We start from the raw sequence: 22,712 nt of genomic DNA, 5'->3' as shown, positions 1-22,712 counted from the left end.
TATTCTGATCATTGAATTTTAACAGATGTAATTCACCTACAACTTCAGAATGTAGGAGGGATTATTTTACTTTTCAAAAGCCTGGAAAGGGCCTGAAGAAAGAGTACACTCAGACTTCCAGCTCCTGGCTAAAGGAGCTGGTTCTTCTGGACTCCTAACATAGTGTACTTCTTTGGATTTCTGACTTGCACTTTAGAGTTAAGAATTTCACACAGAAGAACATCTGTTTAAGCAGATTAGGCTAGTTATGGCCAGGTGCTATTGACTGTTGTACCATCATTAATGGGGGGAAAAAATGTAAATCCAAAAGATGTTATAAAAGCAAACAATAGGTGCATATCAGACAGCACTTTTTCCTGAAATCAGTCTTTTAAACTGTGTAACATAGGTACAGATAACCAAATGCATTAACTTTTCTTTTATTTCTTTTTGCAGGTATCTTGCAGTTGGGAAGAGCACACGTGGTCTGGCGGTACTTGGCCCAGAAAACGCAGATATTACCAAAGATCCCTCATGGGTCAAACGATGAATTGCTGCTGAACATCCAGGCTCATTTAAAACAAGCCAATCTTTGTGACTAAATTAATTATTTTTTTATATTAACTTTTAACTGGCCCATGGTCCAACTTAAATGTTCATTGCTGCTTCTAACAACACGCAACAAACCAGTTAAAACCATGTTGTCAAATCTTCTAACCACACAGTATTTGAGAGCAAGAATTATTTGCTCTGTTAGGACAAAGACCATAATATTTTACTCAAGAGACTCATATGGATACTATATAAATTAAATATTTTTGTATATGTAGAACTCCAGAGATTTAAATGGTATTTGTTTGAAATCATGTCTGCTGTTGGATATATAAAAAATTTTAAAAAAGTCTCTTATACTACAGCTTCCATTCTTTGGTATGCTAATTCCAGCTGCCTTTGCTGGAATTAATTCTTTTGTAGGTGGAATAACCACCTACAGCTAGAAGAGCTTTTGACAGTGCCTTCCACCTCACAGCAAGTTTGTAGTGAATGGCAGTGTAGTGGGCAAATCACTAATGAGTCTGTGTACAGTGCAGCTTTTATCTTGTTTATTTGGGCAACAGTCAGTCAACTTTTGGTATGAAATGGTTTAGTACTTTTTTGGTCATCATCTAGTTAACAAATCAGCCTAAGAAAAGAGTTTGGTTTAATTTTAAAATTAGGTTAACAAATAAGGTTATTTCTACCCTTTGCCCTCATTATGCAGAGTTTCTATAGCCTTAACAAAGGTAAGAGAAAAAGAAACATGAAACAAGTAAAAGTAAAAGAGTTGCTTTTTTTTTTTCCCCCCTTCACTAGATAGGGAATTAAGACTGATGCTTTTTTTCCTTCATTAGTCTGTAAAGAATCCTTCATGAAGGATTTTTGCTATTTGTGGTTAGAAGCAGGTGAATACATTTTGACACATCACACTTAAGATGTTTGCAACAGTACTTTATTTCACTTCAGATACATTAAGCACATCCTGTAACTCAACATAAAACTAGCCATCTACACTTACTTTTGGGTGTAAGTACTCTGAAACAAAGTGCAGTAGGTGAGTAACTTACAGAGTGCATAGAACAGTGTTGCACTTTTTTGTTAAAGGATAGTATGAGTAAAATGGTGCTTATTCCTTAGATGCTGGGATTTGTTTCAAATGTAACACAAATATAGGACAAAATTTGTGTGACGTGACTGTCTTGTTTCACATAAAGTGCTGGTACAATAACTTAAATGTTACAAAACAAAGCTGTAACGATTCTAAAGCATTGTTACTCACAATGTGCATCTATGACAACAATCTAAAAATGATCTCTTTAGATGGCTCCGGTTTCTGCTTCCTTTGGGCTGTGCATAGCAACATGCTCCAGCTGGCCTGAATCTGAAACATCATAGCTGGTCTTGTATTTGGCCAGGATTTTCATCAGTGGTCTCAGCTTCAGCCACCATTGCTCCATGGGAATCCTATGTCTGTGGTGTGGCGGAAGGAAAAAAAAAGTATTTACTTAGTAGCCATGGCAAACAATGTGTAGCTAATTTAAGAACACTAACATGAATATTCTAACAAAGAGGATCGAGTATTGCTATTTATTGGGTTGCATTGGGTTGGTGCATATAATACTTATATGCACCAACAAAATGGGAAAAAATAAAAACAGAACACTGAAGGAAAAAAATAGATTTTACTGGATAGTTTTTCATAGATAAAATGCCATCTAAGGCACAAAAACACCACTCTACTATTCTATTAAATTTTATGAGAAGTAAACCAATTCCAGACATTAGAGCAAAGATGATAAAAAAGACAGTGGGCTCCCAGAATTCATAAAAGAGAACTTCATAAAGTATAAGGACTAGAAAGCATAAAGGGAGTTGTTCAAAAAGACAAGTGAACAATCAAAGTGAATCACTGGCTGAATATAGGCCAGAGACAGAAGCACAATAAAACAGTTGGCAAATGCTGTGTGTCAGCACCATGAAGACGACGTTCATTTGATGTGGTGAAAGAAAGCCTGTGCTGAGATGTTTAAAATGTAAGCAGCATATACATACACAAAGTCTGTTTCATTCTTCAGCTCAGCCACTGGTTGGAAAACAAGGTTGCGTCTACGCATTCCCAGCAAACAGACTGAGTCATCAGTATTGGCAAATACTTTTCCTAAAAAGAATGAAATAATTCAAGACTTTTTTTATTCACATTTGTATGGCCAAATACCCTTGTTCTGTAATTAAAGTGAATGGGGTAATTAAAGTGAATTTCAGTTACTGAACATTTAACATAACATTAAAACATCAATTAGTACTTTAATAGGGTTAGGAGATCTTCACTTTTTACATTTAGCTTTGATGATTAGCCATGAAAACAGTGTAATTAATCAACAAGACTGAATTTTAACATCCAGTTTTAAATTAGATTTTAGTAAATAGTGTTTTATAAAAATTCCCAAAGAAGACATATTACCTTCTTCTGTCTCCCATGTAGCCATCATGGAACAAAAAGGAAGAACAGATGTAACTTAGGTAGTCATCAATTCCTTCATGCATAATAAACTGCAATCATACTAGCATTTTTTAAAGGCAGGTAAGAAAATAGCTATCTAAAATACTGACCTCACTTGAGGGGTAATATAGCAGGAAGCATAGCAAGACGTTACTGAATAAGATGGAAAGAGGTATGTTAACTAAACCTATCATGCATTCATGTGTTTGTGTATGGCAGTAGTCATATACTAATATCTAACTGAAGGCAGTAAAACGAGAGATAGGACCAAGTGTTTCTGCACCTTTCCTGTAGGTTTCTTTCAGCTTTTTGGAGATCCACTGCATAGCTTTTGCAGAAATTTTTGTCCCAAAGTTTCTATCAAATGGCGAAGGCGCACCACCCTGTGTGGAAATTTAACTGTGGGTTAATTCAGTTATCAAGTCAGTATTTGTCTTCTTATTTTACTAGTTTAATGGCCTGCTCACATCTCCCCCACTTTAAACAAACAAACAAACAAACCTACCACATAAACCAAGATAAAACACTTAAAATTTGTGTTAAGCCTGTGTAGAATTCTCACTGAATCAATACTACTTTTCACTTAAGGTAAACAAAGGCCACTGATTTCCCTTTCCTCCATTTTCCCTCAGTGCTGATCATAAAGCACCGCCTAGCTCTCACACTGCACTGGGCAACCCAGTTTCAGCATAATATAAAACAGGAAACAGTTGAAGGTGTCAGAATGAGTGTAAGAAACTTAAGTGCTGACTGTAATCTAGGAAGTTGGGGAAACAAAACTCTATTGCAGCTAGAAAAAGGAAGGCTAGAATGCTGTGTACATAAAACTAGGATGAAACAACTGGGTTGGGACTTTTTTAAATAGTACATTTTTTAATTAATATTATTTTTTATGGCTGCTTTTATTCAAAGTATTAAAACAGCCTTTATACGGCTCTGGGAACGACGTTATATTTTTTAAGCTGTCTATATATGAAGTCTGATTTTTGTGTTCATTTTCAATGCAACAGATGGAACTGAAATCATTGAACTATTCAGAACAACTTCACAAACAGCAGATCATTTCATCAATGCTGCTCTTGACCTTAAAAATAAATTTTGTTAAATTTTATGCAGAAAGTGCCAATCTTCGTGTTGAAGAATCTAAAAATAAGTAATGGTAAAAGGACTATGCATACAAGTTTAAATGACTTAATGTGAACAAGAGTTATTTCACTACTAGCACTTGAAAAATTTAGCTCTACATGTGTTTTTAACTGTACCTCAGTCTTGGTAATTACCATAGCCAAATTAGAAACTTATTATCTGCCCACTAACAATCAGCATGAGTTAAAGAGAGGGAAGCTACAGAGACCACAAGGAGAAGCTGAATGCTGTCTCTTCTACCAGAATAATCCATCTGCAGGTAAAATTCCTTAACCAAATTTCTTCTCTTCCAGAGAGTTCCAAAGCCAGATACATTATGTAATGGTAGAGATGTATGTTCTAAATATGTATTACAGTAATAACGATAGCTGTAATGTCTATGATTTTTTTTTTTTAATACAGACAGAGGGAGAAAAAATAATTATTAAGAAGCTAAAGGTTGTTTTTTTTTTTCCTACATTTTAAGGAAGGAGTTGCAATAAATTGTGATGCTAACAAACACTTCAGAGCTACCTATGAGCAAAAATCCACACACTTTTTAATTCTGAGTCAGACTTACTTGAAATGCTTGAATAGTGTGTGCCCTTTGTGCATATAGTTAAGCTTGTCTGTAAACTCTAAAGTCATTTTTACCTGCTGCATGTGGCCCAATACATTTTTTCGACAGTCAAACACTCCTTTTCCTTCTTCAGAATACAGCTGATAGATGAAGTCAGTTGTGTAGTTCTCATTGCAGTTCTCATTTCTGTAACAATTCAGGCCAAATAGTCATAGCTAATTAACTGCTAAGTAGTCAATGTCTTTACAGATACTGAATGACAAACATCTTCCCAGTTTCTTGATAGCAGCGGTCACTGCTTGGATAATTTCATCTAATCCCATACGTTCACTTTCATGTTTCATGAACATATTTTGTGTAACATATTCATGATTTTAAAACCTGCATTACTTCTACTATACCAGCATTACTGGCAGGTCAGCTGGAATCCATTATTGAATAAGGTAGCGGAAAATAAAATTTATGTCTGACAACTTAACTATGCAGTGGAAAAACTTTACAAACAGAAGTTATACATACTGGCAGTAATGTCAGTATCTTGCCATTTATAAAAGCATGGATGATGAATAACACCTGGTCTGCTCCTTATCAGTACTTTAAATGTCAAGTATTTTTTCACCCTAATCACCATAAGCAGAAAAATGTAAACAAGTGTAATAGCTTCCTCATACAATTTATTATAGTACTCATTTTTCAGCCCTTTGCTACTCAGCACACTGAAGGTAAATGCTAATGAAAGAGAGAGAGAGAAGCTGCAGACTGATTCAGGATGCCTTAGAATGGATAATTTTAAAACATGTTAAATAACAAGTTTTAAAGTTTTTGGTCTTTGAAAAATGGTTTATCCTGTGTTACCTTGTAAAATCTAAGTAGAATTTTTATAGTAAAGGCTATATGTGCATGCTAGTTTTCACTGTCTTTATTAATAATCTACAGTTAAAAATCATTGAGAAAATAGGCTGAAAAGAGAATCAAGTATTAGATTATAGAACAATTATATTTACATAGAAAGAAGGAAGTTTTGGGCTTCAGCTCCCAGACAGCTCCCAGACTTGCCTTCTGGAGCAACAGCTTTGCTAATAATCTCATGCTAAAGGAATAATCAAGGAATACAGACTTGAATTGTCTTCACTAGTGGCCAAACAGCCTTGGCTGCGAGTGCTCAGCATCACAGATTTCACTTACTACAACTATTTTTGCTTACCTCAGCACTAGACCACGCTGGATACTGGTTTTCATCTTTTCAGTTAAGTGTTCCACATTAGCCTAGGAACAACAAAGGTATTTTTAAAGAGATAAGCACAACTTTTAAAGAGCTTGAATGAACCTACGAGCTTATCCTGAAAGCTCGTGTAAAGATTCCACATCAAGTAATACGTACAAATTCAAATAATCAATTTTAGAGATCCAGGAAAACATATTGAGTATGGCTATTCATCTTGGGTTAAAATGAACTTCTTCTTCTGCATCACAAATTTAAATTGTGATTTAAATTCAAATCACAAATTTAGATTTTAGTAGGCACATAAAATTGTTATTTTTTTAATGCTATACTGATAGAGCACCAAATTGGATTACCTTGATATACATAAAAATACATTGTCACATAAGGTCTAATCCTGCCGTTACTCCCAATCCTTGCAGTCCTATATGGATCCAGCAATGTATTACCGCGTCAGTACTCCCGTGCATGACATGAAGAGTGCATGCCACTGCAAAATGAGTGGGGAGGAACTACAATTCACTTTCTATCTATTAGGAAATCTGTATCTGCTCAGGTTTGTATTAGTCCATGACAGCAGCTAGCACTTCAGAAGTGTAAAAGCCTTGTAGTAGACAAGTTTCACATCAGCTTACCCTCTGCAAAGTCATATCCTAATCCGTAGCCCTTAAATCCTAAAATCTTTATTTCAATAACACTTCAAAAATGCTCGTAATAGTTTATCAAAGTCAGTATCTAATCCACCTTAAATCCTGTTCATTCCCTGACCTGAGCAGCCTTCTGACACAATGAGCTGAGGCACAATTATAATGGAAAAGGTATTTCTTTTTATCCTGTATTTGTCTGTCTTTTCAAGCTGCTGAACTTTTTTCATTTACATGTTGCTTGAATTTCAATCAGAAGAACAGAAATGAAATGATACCCTAATAATATTTAATGGTTAATACAAAAAAAATCATCAGTTAACTGACCCTGACGCCAAGAACAACTGGGTGTATGTTCCTTTAGGTAATAAGGCATAAAAACTGGAACTATTTGACGGTGCTACTGACAAGCATAGCTTTTAGCTATAGTATAATTAAAAATAAACTACAACAAAAAACAAGTTAGCTATCTACTTCAAATATATACATGTATGTTCAACAGTTTTAGGATCTACCTAAAAATGAGGAAAACATTTCTCATTTTGCATACCTGGAGCTCTCGAATATCAAACTGTTCTTCAAAAATATAAGCAGCGTCAGCTCCTGCCGCAAGGGCCCCCATATTGGCCAGATATCCACAATAACCGCCCATGGTCTCAATGATGAATACACGACGTTTGGTACCACTAGCTGACTGTTTGATGCGATCACATGTCTACTCAAAGATAAGATATTAGAAATTTTAAATTCTGAATTTTTATTTTATGTCACACATTTTTGTGTCACATTTTGATTTTAAAAATTTTATTAAGAGATAAATTTTAAAAGGCTCCAACATAATATAACCCATTTAACTACCATAAGTCATTTTCATAAGTAATATATTGAACATCACACTAGCAAAACATTTTATTTTGACGATCAACACTTGTTTCATGCAAATACTAACAAGAAATAAATTTGTCTTGTGCATGAACATAAAAATTGTGATAGTTTTCTAACAGAGATACTAATACATATATTAGAGCTTTTTAATCAGTTTGAGCATAAGTTTCTCTTCTTTACTTTGACTCCATTCATTACTGAAAAGCTTTTATCATTTTACTATTGATTTTAAAATTTACTGCACTCCTGACTATGCTCAAGTTTAAAAAAAAAAATATGTAACTGTTCATACTCTTGGGTATGTTCTGCTCTGTGGATTACTTTCCAACAAAGATATCCACAGAAATACTATTCAAGCACTACTGGAGCTATTGCTCCTTTATTTATTTATTTGTATCATGCTCTGAACAGCCTAAGAAACATTCTCTACTAGGAGAGCTGATGCTCACATAGCACCAATACTACCAGTATTTACTATGGTTGCTTAAGAAACTTGGGAAAGAGTAGCAGAGAAAATCTCCAGGGTTATAGGACCTAGGAAACTGACATTACTACGCATAGCCATGCTATAAGAAGCTAGCTGACAAACTCTCACTTCCTGGAATGAAAATATTTCTACAGCAACTGTTCAAAGTTATTTTTAAGTCATAGGACAAAAATACTTCCTTTCAGGAAGAGATTAAGAAAAGAAACATATTACTTCCTCCTTTTCCTTCAAAATCAATAAAAGTTATGCTAGACTTGGTAACAAGAATAATTTTGGAAAGTTGATGTATAGTCCATACATCAGTTCCATTTGGTAAAAGTAAGAAATGAAAGTATCTAGCAATCGCATAATTTTGAAACTTGAATTATATTTTTAAGAACTCCTCATGCCTTACTAATTTTCTGAATGACCAACTACAGATCCTGTTAATATTTATTTGTTTCACAGATTTTTACAACCAAAAGCTTCATTCAGATAGCAACAGGACTTCAAGAAGAAATTGTGAGCTATAGGAGCTTCAAAAATATACCAAACAGACCACAATAAATACTGAATTGGTAAGTGAGGAAACTTAAAAAGACTAAAACTTTTAACATCATAGTGCTTAACGCATTCAGAAACTAAAACCAGTATGCATTTATTTAGGTCCAGCTACCAAAAGATGCATGTAACTTAATCTATGCATCTTTATATTTTCACACATATGTAAACGTATACCTCTACCCCCCATGAACCCATACACACACTCAAGTGCAGAATTCACACAGATGTATTAAGAATACTGATTAACACTCTGTTATGGAAAATGTTTCTGAATACTTCTGTTTATCATAACCTAAACAAGTTTAGATAGAACTTCGTTGTTTTTTTCAAGGTGACATTTTCTTTTACCCGTCTTGGATTTTACAGTGTCCTCAAGCTTTCCTGTTCCAGATGTGGTTTTGTGGTTTTGTAATTGTTGCAGAATGCTGGTACTTGGTATATGGTAAACAACAAATTTATAAAAGTCCCTATTACTTGTAACAGTAGCAGGCACATTGATTTTAACTCAAAAAAAAAAAACAAAAAAAAAACATGCCCACCCCCACATGCCTAGAACTGGATTGATAATACATTGATTTACTTCTGTTTGAGAGACCTAAAACATTTGTAAACTTCAAGCAAGTTTTCCTGCTGCTGGTACAAGAATGAAATTTTCTGCTTTGGGGATTAACCATTTTAGATGTATTTAGAAGGATGTCTCTTGTAATAGAAATGCAGAAGAAACTGTCTGCTATTCTTGCTGTCTCAGAATAACTGTGACAGAAATACTCAAATGGCACTGATAGATTTTAAAGAAATTCAGACAGCTTTATAGGAGATACAATACAAGTGTTCTTATTCAGTTAGCAGCCTGACTCAAGACTTAAGAGGATTAAGTTCTAGGACCCAATATGCATGAAATCAGACTGGATGAAATGTGATCTTTTCTAGCCTTAAGACACACAGGTATCTCTGTATGTACAGATGTTTTTATTTAATATGGTTAGCAGTAATCTTCTGCAATCTAGTAGCCATACATTTCAGTCTTCTACATGCCTGCTATAGACAGACAGACCATCTTTATAAACTGTTGCTATGTTGCTTTCTAAGCAATACCAATCACCATAATAGCAATTGGTGGTGTTAGGTACTAAAACCAGAAGGCAAGGCAATTCCTTTTTATGAACGTCTCATGTTTTTTACTGCGATGATATATAGACTATCATACAATCAGTTTAACTTGTCACGTTGCTAGCTCCTTTTATCTCAGCTTTTTCATGGTAGAATTTCAAATCCTTACTTTAATTGACTATGATGAGGAAAAAAAACACATAGCTTTTTACATTGATGCTATATTTCCTGTTTTAGAATAACTGCCAGTGAAAACTTTGTGTGTACTTGTCTACACAACAATGGATTTTGACATTGGATTTTGACATAAAACATTAGCATAGATTTTTATTTGCTACTTTCAGGGAGAGAGATTTGTAGCTGGTATTAACCCAGGAATTTTTAATTCATGGTTATGGGGTCAGCTTCAAAGAAACTGAGACTATAATAGCAAAGACTACTGCTGTGGTAGAAACCCTTTGTTACTTGTCCATATTTCACTGCCTTGACACTACCTTCTGTGAAACCTCACAGTGAGCTTGGTCAAGTAATTGATCAGGATTTTAAGTCACCTTTCATTTTTTTCCTCCCCATTGCCCTGTCTCCTAAATAAGCTTCCCCTCCTTAAAAATCTAGAATAAAAATTGTTCTAGCCCTTTTTCCTGATGGTCTTGGAAAAAGTAGAAGTGAACCTATACAAAATTGGAAAAATAACATTCTTAGAAATTATATTTACCAAATTCTGTCTTGGACTTCAGTCTTGACTCTGTATTTTTAATTCACATCCTACTCCATAGGCTAGAAAGGCCAACGCTCAAGAGTATGATGCAGTTTCAGGACTCTTAAACATGGAGGTATGGTGATTCTTTCTGGAGAACTTTTTAAGATTCCATTGCTAGTTGTGTTGTCATACGAACTAAACCAGCTTCATGAAAAATCTGATATTCAAACCTCCAAATCAACAATATTTTATCTTTTTAAATAAACAAAACTTTCTGAAATTTAATAGATCACTTTTTTTTTTTTTTTTAAACACAGCATTACTGAATGCTGTACAAATTGCAATTAAAAGTACTTAAAGCAGTGAACTAAGAGGAAGCAGTAGTATGTATATTTTCTTTTCCATTGTGTTGTCGTGTTTTTATTTTTACATGTGCCTATCAGCCACACTTAAGAGGCTGGGTAAGGCAGAAGCAGCTAATGGAGTGACTAGAGGACTTGTGTCCTACCTGTGAATGTGCCGATGCTGTTTACCCATTCTACATCATAGGTTGTCTTCATTCTCTTCATTCCAGGGATGTAATATTGCATCTCCTACTGACCAGGTCATACTATATTCTGATGCAGCTATTTCATTTAGCTACAAGAGGATTTTTACTCTAATGAATAAGTAATTCTGTACCGGAGCAGGAAAACAAATCAGTTTTCAAGATGATTTCTCAAACCCCAGGATCTCCAAGCAGACTTTCTTGGCCAATTGCATAATTATTCATTTAGTTTCATAATAGGAGGTTTGATAGAACCCAAAGCTATTCAGTCATCTGTTTGCATTAGTCCTCAACCAGTTCCCTTTTTTGTTACTCCAGCAGACTTGGTGAAATGGTAACGAATTAAAGACTTCATATAGTAATTGTACCTGAGGAAAAATGCTACAGCAGACTAGAACTAGAAAACTGATTGTTCTGATCAAAATGGAGAGCTTCACCCATAGCAAGATCTGGCTTCAAATCAGCATCAGTGATGAACTTAACTGCTTACACTATGTTTATACTTGATGTTAAACCTATGTAGTCCATACGATTATTCACGTGTTTAGTGTTAACACACACACAGATGTTCTGTTATGCTAAGTTCAGTCATTGGCCCATACAATAAATATGGTATTTATAAAAGATGTGCTTTCTTCTTTCAGCTAAATAATGTTGAGAAGCTACTTAGGATTTAAAAAAAAAAAAAAGAAAAAAAAAAAAGAAATTCATAAAATATTTTATTTTCAGTAAAAGCAAATGCCTTAAGCACTAATGCAGTAGTCTTGGATAACAAAATAGAATCCCCAAAAGCTAAATACTGACTATAATCAACTTTAATTAGGTTCATATTTAATCAGTCTTGGTAAAGTTCTTAACTGTAAAACATAAAAATTACAATGACAGAATTATTTTAGAACACTAGACATTTCAAGGTCTTTAGGTATCCTGATGTTATGTATGTTACCATCTTAACTTTTAAAAGATACACGGTCTTACCTCCACAATAGCATTCAAGGCAGTGTCAGCACCAATGCTAAAGTCTGTGCCTGGCACATTGTTGCTAATAGTAGCAGGCAACACACAGATAGGTACGCAAAACTCCTCAAAGCGGGAACGTGCCTCATGTAGCTGCAGACAACTTTCATAGGCCTGAAGCAGTGGTACAAGTATGAGTGATACATTCCTTGTCTTTGGATTGCTCTGCTAATGACTCCTTGCATGTGATGGTAAATTTGGCTGTCCATTGGCCCAAGTGAATACAATTGGTGAGATTATTGGGGGTGCATCCTGTACAGACCACAACAGTGCACTGAGGTTGCATTGGCACAATGCTCTTTGAAGAAATGCAGATGATTAGTGCAGGTAAATATGGAGTGAATATGAAGTGTGCACAGCATTAGAGGTCTGAAGCAGTTTAGCAGAAAGAAGACAGCACAAAGATGGACTGGAAATCATTCAACAAAAAGCCACTTAAAGAACAAAGTTTGATACGTGTTAAGAAGTTCAGAAAGTTAACTAGGAAAACACCTGCAACATGAAGGAAATGCTTAAAAGAAATCTGTTTTTTAACACTATGTTATCCTACAAAGTCAAGACACACCTATTTCCACTGAGAAAAAAAAAAAAAAGAAAAAAATTGCCTTTGCCTTCCAAGGTTCTATCGACATCACACATGTGCTTCTATTCACATAGATCACACGGAGGTCCAGAAAAATCCAAGAACATGTGCACATGGATGAGCTAAAGTTTGCAAGTACATTTCAAAATTGCTTTGTGAAGCAGCTGTAGGTATTTAGGAAGATTCCAAATTACAAAATAAATCTGCATGTGAAAAGGATTATGTATTCCTAACAGATGTAAAAATAATGCTTGAAATTCAAGCTGTTTTAAGTCAGTAAACTTTTTTTTTTTTTAAACTTACATTATTCCAATTCTACCTAATCCAAACTCATTCAGCATCTCTCATGATGTGTGACAATTTTTTAAACTACCTATGTAATGACTCTCCACAAGAAAGTCTAATTACATAGTATGTTCCTATTTTGTTAATCCTTTTCCCAGAAAAGAATGACGTTCACAGAAGTCTCATCTTTTTTCAATTTCTCAAATCAGTTCAGAGAAGCAAACTATGGCAAATCAAATTATTAGGTAGCTATTTCCACAAATATCTCCACAGCTACTAATTTAATCAATGACTTGGGAGAAAGCGATGGGAAAAAATTCACTCGTGAGAGCTCTGCTTAAAGGCTCTTTTCCCCAGATGGAGCAGATCCCATTCAGTGAGATGACAGGTCATATGTCATCGGGTGAATCCAGTGCAAACTAAGTTTCTAAAGTCTATGTTGACTTCAGATAAATTTTGGAAGTGCAACTTTAAACTCAGCTCAGTGCTAGGATGCATTTCCAATTTAATATCTCAGTCTAAAAAGCTGCTGTTTCAGATCTGCAGCTCTGAGTAGTATAGCCAAAACAGCGACATTATTTATTTATTCAAAACATTCTGATTATTTTATTATTATTATTTTTTGAGTGGATGAGAATGAATTTTCACTGAGAAAATTTCATTGAGCAGTAATTGCTTAGCTTAGCTTAAGTCAGTCAGTTGCATTTTTTGTTTCTAAGGAAAGAAAGTGACGTCAAAACCATAAGGCTTCTTAGAGATCTGCAAAGAAACGCTGATGAATTTCTCTGAAAAGTTTTACAATGAGACTTTTGGGAAACCATGCTGAAGGGAAATTTAGAGCAGTAACTAACACAATTGGTTAGTTATGATATGGTAAGATATGTTTTTACTTGCATTAAATTTTGCCATTTCATTTGATGCAAGTGATTTTAGCAAACATATCCAAAGATTGTACCTCCACCAAGCATAAGCATCAGATAATTATACACAGCATCATAGCATCACCACAGAAAATACGAAAACATTTTCAATGAAAGGTAATTTAACAATTCTGGAAGGTAAATGATGGGTGGTTGTAATCATTGCTTTACATTTTATTTTGTTTTTTTAATGAGGACAACAGTAAGATCATAGAGGAATACTGTACCACATCAATAACATGTTTTAATCATTTCATATCCATTTACTGTATTATTATTTAGAAGTGTATTGGCAGAATCAAATGTGTTTTATAAAAATACAAGCAGTCAAGCACAGACTGTGTTCTGTTGACTTGTGTCCATTAAAAGGGATGGACTTACTGCCCCAGCTCCATATCCACATTGCTAGGATCAAACTGGATGAAAACTGAATTGGATAATTAGTTTGGCCAGGTTAATATTCAGCCTGTTCAGCTGCATGATTCAGATTAATGTACAATCACGTATGCTAGCACCAGCATAGGGATGATAACAGGAGAGTGGTCCTTTTTTTTTTTTTTTTCCAATGAAACTGCACAGACAATCTAATAAACTTTCTTCACTCCAGTGAGAAATTGTCTTCTTGTGGCTGTTTGCTATTCTTTTTCTCATGACCAGTTGATCAGCTTGCACACCCTTCCCTTTGAAGGATGGCATGAAAATGCAGATTGTCAATTCTCTGAGCATATCAAAAGATTTCAGCCTCCTCTTTTTTCAAGTTCCTTCATTCTCCATCTCTAGCTGCTACCTTTACTTTTCATTTCCACATCTAGTTCTTATGTCCTAAATCACAATGCATATATGGGAATACATTGTTCTGGATTATTGCTCTTTCTGTCACTGTCCTCTAGCCTTTGTAGGCTTTGTTTTCAAATTTAATTTTCATATTTTCCATACATTTTCACACTGTGTAGCTAGAAGTCTAACTTTTTATTCATTCTTCTACTTACAGAGTAGATTTCATTTTTTTTTAATTTCACTCATAAAAATGTGTTGATAACCTCCACTTTTGATGGTTATTAAATAACCCAGTAATGTATAGGTTATTTCTACGTAAGTATGAAGACTAACACTTTTCTTGTCATATTTCAGAAGTCTGATATCCAAAATAGTACTCTACTTATTTCACTGAGTTAGCAACATGAAATTAAGAACACAGGTACTTTTATTACCGTGGTTAATTTACTGCTGCTTCTTTTCAGAGAAAAATTCAAGTTAACGTTCTCATCCTGTAATTCTAAATAATTTATGTCTACCTAGATACAAAAAGCCTAAAGTATACCCTATTCACATATTGAAACTTCCACCTTTCCCCAGGTATTCCAGTACCGTGGAATACTGACAATTTCTCTGACAATTGTTCTCACTGATATTTTACACTGAAGTGAAAATAGAATATATAGGCAAATTTAAAATGCTACTCAAGAGACAACCCAAATTCTACCATTCTACTGATTAAAAGTCTAACATTGTAAAATACAATTTGGAAAAAAAAATAATCAAGAGCATCAAAGAATCTGTCACAGAATCCAAATTCTAGTTATTGAGAAACATACCATCCACTATCGTGACTTAGGACACAGCATGCTCTTGCCTAATAACTCATCCAGAAGATCTGTAACTGTTCAAGTATTTACAGATCATATACCATCTTTAATACCAAGTTTAGGTAAGTATAAAACAAAGTAGTCTGATTTGTGTTCGTTTATTTTCTTTTTTAAATGCAACATCACCACATATGCAAATGTCTCAGGGTACCATTTACATGCCTTGACAACTCTCAAACAACCTAACACTGACAAACATCTATTAATGCCAAAAAGCAACAAGGCCTCATTACCCAGAAGATTTTACTTACCTTACTGAACGTTGTTGAGAACATAGAATTGTAAAAGTACCACAGAAAAACTAAGCGTGGTAACACTTTAGTGTGCTAATCTGAGAGCTAAAAGACGCTAATCTGAAAACTTGACACATTTACTCATCTAACAGTGTCAATAGGAATGAAAATTATATGACTTGTATTGAGCCTATAAGTCACACTTAACAGGGGACAGCATCGCTATTGAACCTGATCTGAACATGTGACACAGGAATGAAAGGAAACATTTTTTATTACCAGTCTTAGTGGATCATATTCAAACAGTCAGAGCAGAAAACTGAAAAAATACTAAGCAGGAATCTTTCCTTAACACAAAAGTCTGCTCCTTTCCAAGGAGAAAAAAAAAAAAAAAAAAAAAAAAAAAGAACAAACCTTAACCTTCTAAATCTTAACCTTCTATTGGCTTGAAACTAAATCCTGCAAAGCTATTACATTTTGTATACATTTCAGAGAAAAATCTCGACAAAGTAAAATGCAAGAACAAAAAGACTATCAGTAAGATACAACACAAACAAGTTTTCAACTACTGCATTGAAAATATGGAGACACTGTCAATTTGTTACCTAATGAAGTCTAACAGTATCTAGAAACCTAAGTATAAAGCAAAACACATCAACAGTATAGGGAAAGGGAAAGAGAGGGAGACCCTACTCTACATGAAATAACCTATAAAAAGAAGGTAGTTAGGTAAACATACACAGGTTATGAAAAAAAGGAGAAAAGAAAAGTAGGTGTCATGCACAGTCATTTTACTCACCTCAATTTATGATCAATCATTTTGGTGAGATATTTTTATTTACCAGAACTGGAAAAAAAGTCAACCTTTATAAACCTACAGTCTTGTTCAAGGCAACAGTTTGGAAAACTGAAATTTCTTAACTCAAATGAGAATTATCTTGAGAAAAACAAACCCCCATGTTGGTATGGTAAACAGAAATAAATAGGTGAAAATTATGTTAATGCTCTTGAGGTTGATAGCTTTTGAGGAATCATTGATATTTTTTGAAATATTATCATGATTAAAATCTTCAAACAAATCTATATGACAGAAGAACCGATATTACATTTCAAAAGCAATCTGAGATTCTTTTCCTACTTTACACAAACATCATGGTTATTGTTTTTAGTTTTTTGTTTGTTTTTAAACGTAGCTCAACATGTATAATCAGTGAAAATATTTTTGCTCCAACACTACTGGATATGCATCCACAGATTATACTAAAAAGAAAAATAAAACCAAAAGAAGTGTAATGTTCCCATTGTTATTGCTTGGATAACATTATCTCAAAATATATAGGAACAGTATTGCTTTTCTTAGCAGGTGTATGATTGATTAGTGCTTCCTAAGTGATTCAGGTGAACTGTAAACATGCGTGCTTGATGTATTATTTGTGTGGCACCTGATAATTCTCTGATAATCCAACTGAATTTACTTTTAATTGATCCATTCTTAATTTACATTATGTTACTGTTGTATTTTGCTGTTGTTTTTTTTTTTTTTTAATATAATATGTCTCAGCTCTTTATGTTAAATCTGTTTCTTTTATTAGTAGTGTATACAATTCTTATTACAGAAATGGTTACATAAATAAGGATTCATTTCTGAACAGAACAATATTCACTTGGGATTTGTCACAGCTGGGTATACTGAAACTTCACATATAACAGGGATTTTTTTTTTCCTTATTCTACAGTGCAAATGATCATCAAGTCCTAGCTTTAGGTTTCTTTCTTTCCTATATAATAAATACATGCCATCCTATTTGGTAGTTTACAAATTCAAAGGTCATTGTAGTTTTGGATCTACCTCTGAGATCACAAAACTTCTCTCTTTTAACTAAGTATCATGAATGTGCCTATACTGAGTAATTGTATTATTTTCCAGATTAGATTTCCAAAGTTCTGGTCTATAAAAATATCCATTTCTAGCCAATTCAGTCAGTTTTAACCAGAACTGCTGTATTAGTAAGCGCACACACCAGAACAGACTTACATCAGTTATAGTGTTCAGAGCAGTATCTGCACCAATGCTGAAATCTGAACCCGGTACATTGTTGGATACTGTTGCAGGAACCATAACCATTGGAACACAGAATTCGTCATATTTCTCTCGGGCAGCTGACAATTCCAGGAGTCCGAGGTACGCCTGTTGGGCACAGGCATTGGATGAAAAATTAGGACAAATAAAATAAAGACAAGGTTGGAATGATAAAATGGAACGGGCCACAGGGGGAGCCATTTCTACCACGACACACTTCAGCAAGTCAAAGCATTAAGAATCCACTAAAATGACAGATACACAAAAAAAAACAGAAAGGATTAAAAACATGTATGCATTTGAAAAGAAACAATAAACAGAATACTCATTCATTTCAAGAAAATATGTAATTTAGACATAAAGGTGCTTTGTACAACAAATATACAAAATAATTCCCCAATCTTCAGGTACTATTACCTGTTGTTTCAAATCATAGTATTCCTGAATCAAGACATCCTTAAAAAAAATCACTTTGGTAAAGTAAGATGAACTTGAAATATGGACAGAAAACAAAAAAGAACACTTATCTTCATTTATTACAGATTTTTAAATGCACTGTTTGAGAAGAGTGGCTTAAATAAGGGACCACAGTACAATTACAACTAAAGCTTAAAAACTTTTTGATGTGTTCTGAGTATTGATATGGTATATAGACTTGCTTGTACTGCTGAAGGTATTATTTTTTTTTTTAAATATAGAAACAGCATCACATCACCTCATCTTATTTATCCATTTAGCTTACCTGTTTTTTCAGTTATTAGTCATTGCCTTGAATGCCAACTTTCCACAGAAATCAGTGATTAGTAAAAACTGATCCTAAATGCTATATTGTGCATAAAATACAGCAAATCAAATGCACTTTACATGAAGATTGGGTGAAAATTAAAATGGTCTATTTCTTTTGTTAGGAATTCTATTCTACTTAGACATAAAGTTGAAACTTAATTGTACCTCAAATCCACCAATAACCATAAGAGCGTTAATGTTGTTAGTGCGCATCTGGTCAGCGATCTTCTCCAAATACTTAGCAGGAAGAGTACTGAAAATTATTAAACCAAAAGAAAAATAAAAACAATTTACAGACTCTGCAGCAATAAGAATTAATTACTAAGCCATAACGGTAAACCCAGCAAGCAATAGAATATTTTTCATTTTAAATACCTATTCATAAATATATTTCTTTCTGGCTGCCTCTAAGGAATCACATCAGCTATGAGAAAAATACAGGTTTGCAATACTTTTAAATAATTTCCCTAGGAAATTTTTCAGTTGAAGAAGAATGACAACTCCCATTGTCATTCTCTCCTCAGAGCTGATACAGTACCATCAAGATACCCACATTGGAATATAACATTTAAAAAAAATAAAATAATTAAAACATTCAGTGAAAGGAAAAGAGAACTGAAGTATACACAGGTTATATAACATACTAGAATTCACCATAGCAATTGGAAAAATATTGATGTTACCGTTTGGTACCAAGAATCGATCCTCCCTGGCCAGTCCAGCCTCCAACATCTCCCCAGCTGATTTCCTTTATCTTTGAATTAAAGTAAAGGAGATTTTGTTACATAATTATTCAATTACTCTTCTTGACATGCAACAAACACAAGATACTACTTAACATAAAGCTGTTGGACCGAGTTGTTGGGCACTTTGGCAGCACCAAAAATGAAATTGGCAGAAGTATCAGTATCAAGAGGTTAAATAACTTAAATTCTCTTTAATTCTTACCAGTCCCTTCTCATTCTCTCTCTTTCTCCAGATCACAATAAACTTTTCCTCCTTGATTCATATCATGGTCCTGTTTTCATATCCTCTTACTGAACATGAAACATACAAGTCTAAAACTAGGTCTTTGAGGTTAGTTTTGGGACCTACTGCTCCAGCTAATAATCTTATATATATTTTCTCCTTACGCCATTAACTGATGCATAACATTTAAAACAGAGGAACAGAAGAATCTGTCTCACCTGGAAAAAAAAACAAAAGCTTCCTTCCTTAAAAGGCATCTCTGCAAAGTTTCTTATTGTAAAAGAACACAAATGCAACAGCAATTCTTCTGTTATTCTGTGGAAAATCTACTATATGCTAAACATTGACCATCACCTGAACTAATTCTGTAGCTCTGAAGCATGTAGTATTTAAGCATAAATGAAATAAAGCAATAACAAACAAATAGGTTTATATAGTTGAGAAATAGTTACAATTTGTGTTTCATATGTCTTCATTAAATAACTTACTGATTTACTTTCCATGATAGTATCACAGAACACGCAATTATAATAAAGAACATGCCTTATAACAAAGGCAGTAGAGTGGGATGAGGTACATACTACTATACTATCCACACAAAATACTGACCTTCCCTCTAGAAAAACCTTCAAATCCATCAATGACAGCAAACATTTTATGGCCTTCAGTTATGCCAACTCTCACTGCAGCCCTTACTGCAGCATTCATTCCAGCTGCAGGAGCACCAACATTTAAGACTGCCACATTAAAATTAGTCTGCAAGAGAAAAATAACAATCTTTAATAAGCACTTTCTTTTTTTTATCATGCTTAATTTTTCCATCATGCACAGATAAATATTGTAATGTAGGAACTTGCAAAGCCCTGAAAACCATTCAAAACTAAAATATACATAAATCTATTTTTCCCATTTTCAGAATGCCACACAATCTGTTTTTTTTTTTTTTTAGAAGTTTTTAAATAAGACTTTCAATTTGCTTTGCAGTTTGTTACGCTTTTTTTTTTTTTTTATAATTAGCTCAGCTAGGTTCAAGAAAAAAAGAAAGAAAAACAAAATAGACTAAGTTATTCAACCATTTTCGTATTATCCAAACAGTTGGATTTTGCAAAATAGAATATCCTAGAAAAGAGTAGGAGCTGATGTATTTCATTCAATCACCGTAGCAGTTAGTGTCATCAGCAGACACACAGATTACAACTTTAATTTAAAAGTATCTGCCAGACTTTTAGAGCAGCTAGCAGCAGTAGCAGCAGTAAACAGGATCATTCAGCATCTTTCACATTACCGTAAGGTTTCAGATTATGGCAGATTTAAAAGCATTTTAGTGACTCAGTGTAACTGTTTATATATAGTGTTACCTCCTCCTGCAAGTTTAATATGTGTTCCAGGTAAGTGTCTCGTCTATTCAAAGGGAAAAGTCTGAGATATCAAACATACATTTGTAAACTAAAATACACGCAATGTAAGAGAGAAAAGGTTCTGCTTAAAACAAGACATGAAATAATATTTTGCTACATAATATATATTCCATGATCTTGCATTTAGTTTCCATATATATTTGTTAGTTATTGTGTCTAAATAAAGCAATTCTGTAAATGTAAGCATTACTGACTGAACAATGGAAAGGACCACAATCACACGACCTAGATATAAAATAGGATGTAAAACTTCTATCTTGTTACAGCAAGCCCAGTTCTTAATTTGAAAATTATTTTGTCTTTAGAACACTATCCTCAATGGAACTATGTCTTCACACTGATAAATCCAAAACCTTTCAGACCACAGATTCTTTTTCAGAGTTAAAGCTTCAGTACTTGCATTAAAAACAAAAAGAAAAAACGTGTATGGGTAAAAAAAAGCAACAGTACTACTATGAGTAAATGCTAGCAAGCATCTTTCAATTGAACAGCAAAGCATGGAATGCAAATCATACATGTATGCATTTAGCAGAACAGGCTTTAAACAATAGCAAACTAAGAAAAATGCAACAAAATTTAACAGCCTGAGCTTATACACCAAAATTCATCACAGCTCAATGATCTTAAATTGTTTGCAATCATTAATATGACAAAATTGTAACAACTTAGTACTGGAGAAAATTGCTTTACCCTGGAAAATGGGAATAAAGAACAAAAAAAAGAAAACCAAAACAAATAAACAATAAATACAGAGCAGTTGTTAGGCAACAATCATTGAATCTTTTCAAATAAAAAAATACAGAATTTTTATTTATTTATTTATTTTTAAACTTCAGTGCAATCAAAGAATTGTAAAAAAGACAAAGGAAACGTAAGAGCAAAATATCTGCATGCAGCAACACTTCTGAAGCAGAGCACTGAGTAGGCTCTAGTGATCTGATCAGCTTAGCCTCTTCCTCAATTCTTGTGACAGGCTCATTTTATCTGCTTTTTAATTCCCCTCTAACACCTTTTATTGAAGCACAGATTTGGCTGGTGTGGTCATAGCCAAGTACTTCTGTTAATTATTACAAGTGACCTACAATTCCTTCTAATGTCTTCCATCACAAAAAGACATAGTAGAACTACTGTGAAACAAAATAGACTAGTAGAAATAGACCAACGCTAACAATCCTAAAATTACACTGCAATGTAAACAAATAGTCTGATCTGGCAAAGCAAATGCTGAATATCCACTAAAAATAATCCTGAATTCTTTGGTCTCTTGAAAATCACTAATTTAAAAATCACACACTTTTAAATTAAGTTTTTGACAGGTATATTTGAAATAACGTCAATCTATATACTTATTTTTACTTGTATTTAAATAAAGTAAAAATATAATTTAAACTACATTTTATCCTCTCTAGTAGCTTCTATTATAACTTTTAATTTGCAATCAAGTTTTCTTTATTGTGCAAAGATTTCCCTGACAGATTACACATTAATTTTTGTCAACCAAAATGGCTATTGTGACAATGCTATTACCTATCCACAGAATTTCTAAATCAAAATGAACTTTTCCTATTTTCAATGCAAATTTGTGCTTAGTAATATGGAGAAGGTACTGTTAACCATTACTTAAATATTTCATTGAAAAAAATCCTCAAAACATAATAGTAATATAATCATGCAAATAAGGCAAAAAATAGTCACAAACCACAATTAAAAATGAATTAACCAGTGAGGTGACATAGTTGCAAACTGGTGAAAAACAGAATTACTCAGTAAACCATTAATAGGGAAAAATTAAAAAAACTACTGTCTGAAATTTATTTCAGACACCATTTATTGACAACTTCCTAATAAATCCAGCTTTTCTCAGTCTGTAAGTTGTATAAAAGGAAATAAGAGGTAAATAGCCACTACTGCCTTGT

At 33.7% G+C, this 22,712-nt stretch overlaps 2 protein-coding genes across 5 annotated transcripts in view; one reads left to right on the top strand and one right to left on the bottom strand.

Annotated features, from left to right (window-relative positions):
* PITRM1 (pitrilysin metallopeptidase 1) overlaps positions 1-882 on the top strand; it is a 29,280-nt gene extending 28,398 nt beyond the window's left edge. The window contains exon 27 of the mRNA XM_032182346.1: positions 436-882. Within this exon, the coding sequence (XP_032038237.1) occupies positions 436-529 (94 nt within the window). The 3' untranslated portion in view covers positions 530-882. The remainder of the gene's footprint in view (positions 1-435) is intronic.
* Positions 883-1,450: 568 nt separating this feature from the next.
* PFKP (phosphofructokinase, platelet) overlaps positions 1,451-22,712 on the bottom strand; it is a 44,729-nt gene continuing 23,467 nt past the window's right edge. The window contains exons 13-23 of one of the 4 annotated variants that reach the window (XM_032182348.1): positions 19,988-20,134; positions 19,093-19,163; positions 18,575-18,662; positions 11,838-11,990; positions 7,138-7,302; positions 5,926-5,987; positions 4,796-4,907; positions 3,300-3,399; positions 2,978-2,983; positions 2,569-2,674; positions 1,451-1,986 (exon numbers count right to left, since the gene is read on the bottom strand). In XM_032182348.1, coding sequence (XP_032038239.1) covers positions 1,833-1,986; positions 2,569-2,674; positions 2,978-2,983; positions 3,300-3,399; positions 4,796-4,907; positions 5,926-5,987; positions 7,138-7,302; positions 11,838-11,990; positions 18,575-18,662; positions 19,093-19,163; positions 19,988-20,134 — 1,164 coding nt within the window. In that variant the 3' untranslated portion in view covers positions 1,451-1,832. Of the gene's footprint in view, positions 1,987-2,568; positions 2,675-2,977; positions 2,984-3,299; positions 3,400-4,795; positions 4,908-5,925; positions 5,988-7,137; positions 7,303-11,837; positions 11,991-17,578; positions 17,732-18,574; positions 18,663-19,092; positions 19,164-19,987; positions 20,135-22,712 lie in introns of all 4 variants that reach the window. The other 3 variants (XM_032182347.1, XM_032182351.1, XM_032182350.1) reach the window with 3 other exon arrangements.

This window comes from Aythya fuligula, chromosome 2, assembly GCF_009819795.1.
Source record: "Aythya fuligula isolate bAytFul2 chromosome 2, bAytFul2.pri, whole genome shotgun sequence".
Classification (NCBI taxonomy): Eukaryota; Metazoa; Chordata; class Aves; order Anseriformes; family Anatidae; genus Aythya; species Aythya fuligula.
The sequence above is the reverse complement of the archived record's forward strand: the minus strand, read 5'-3'. Positions and strand labels throughout refer to the sequence as shown.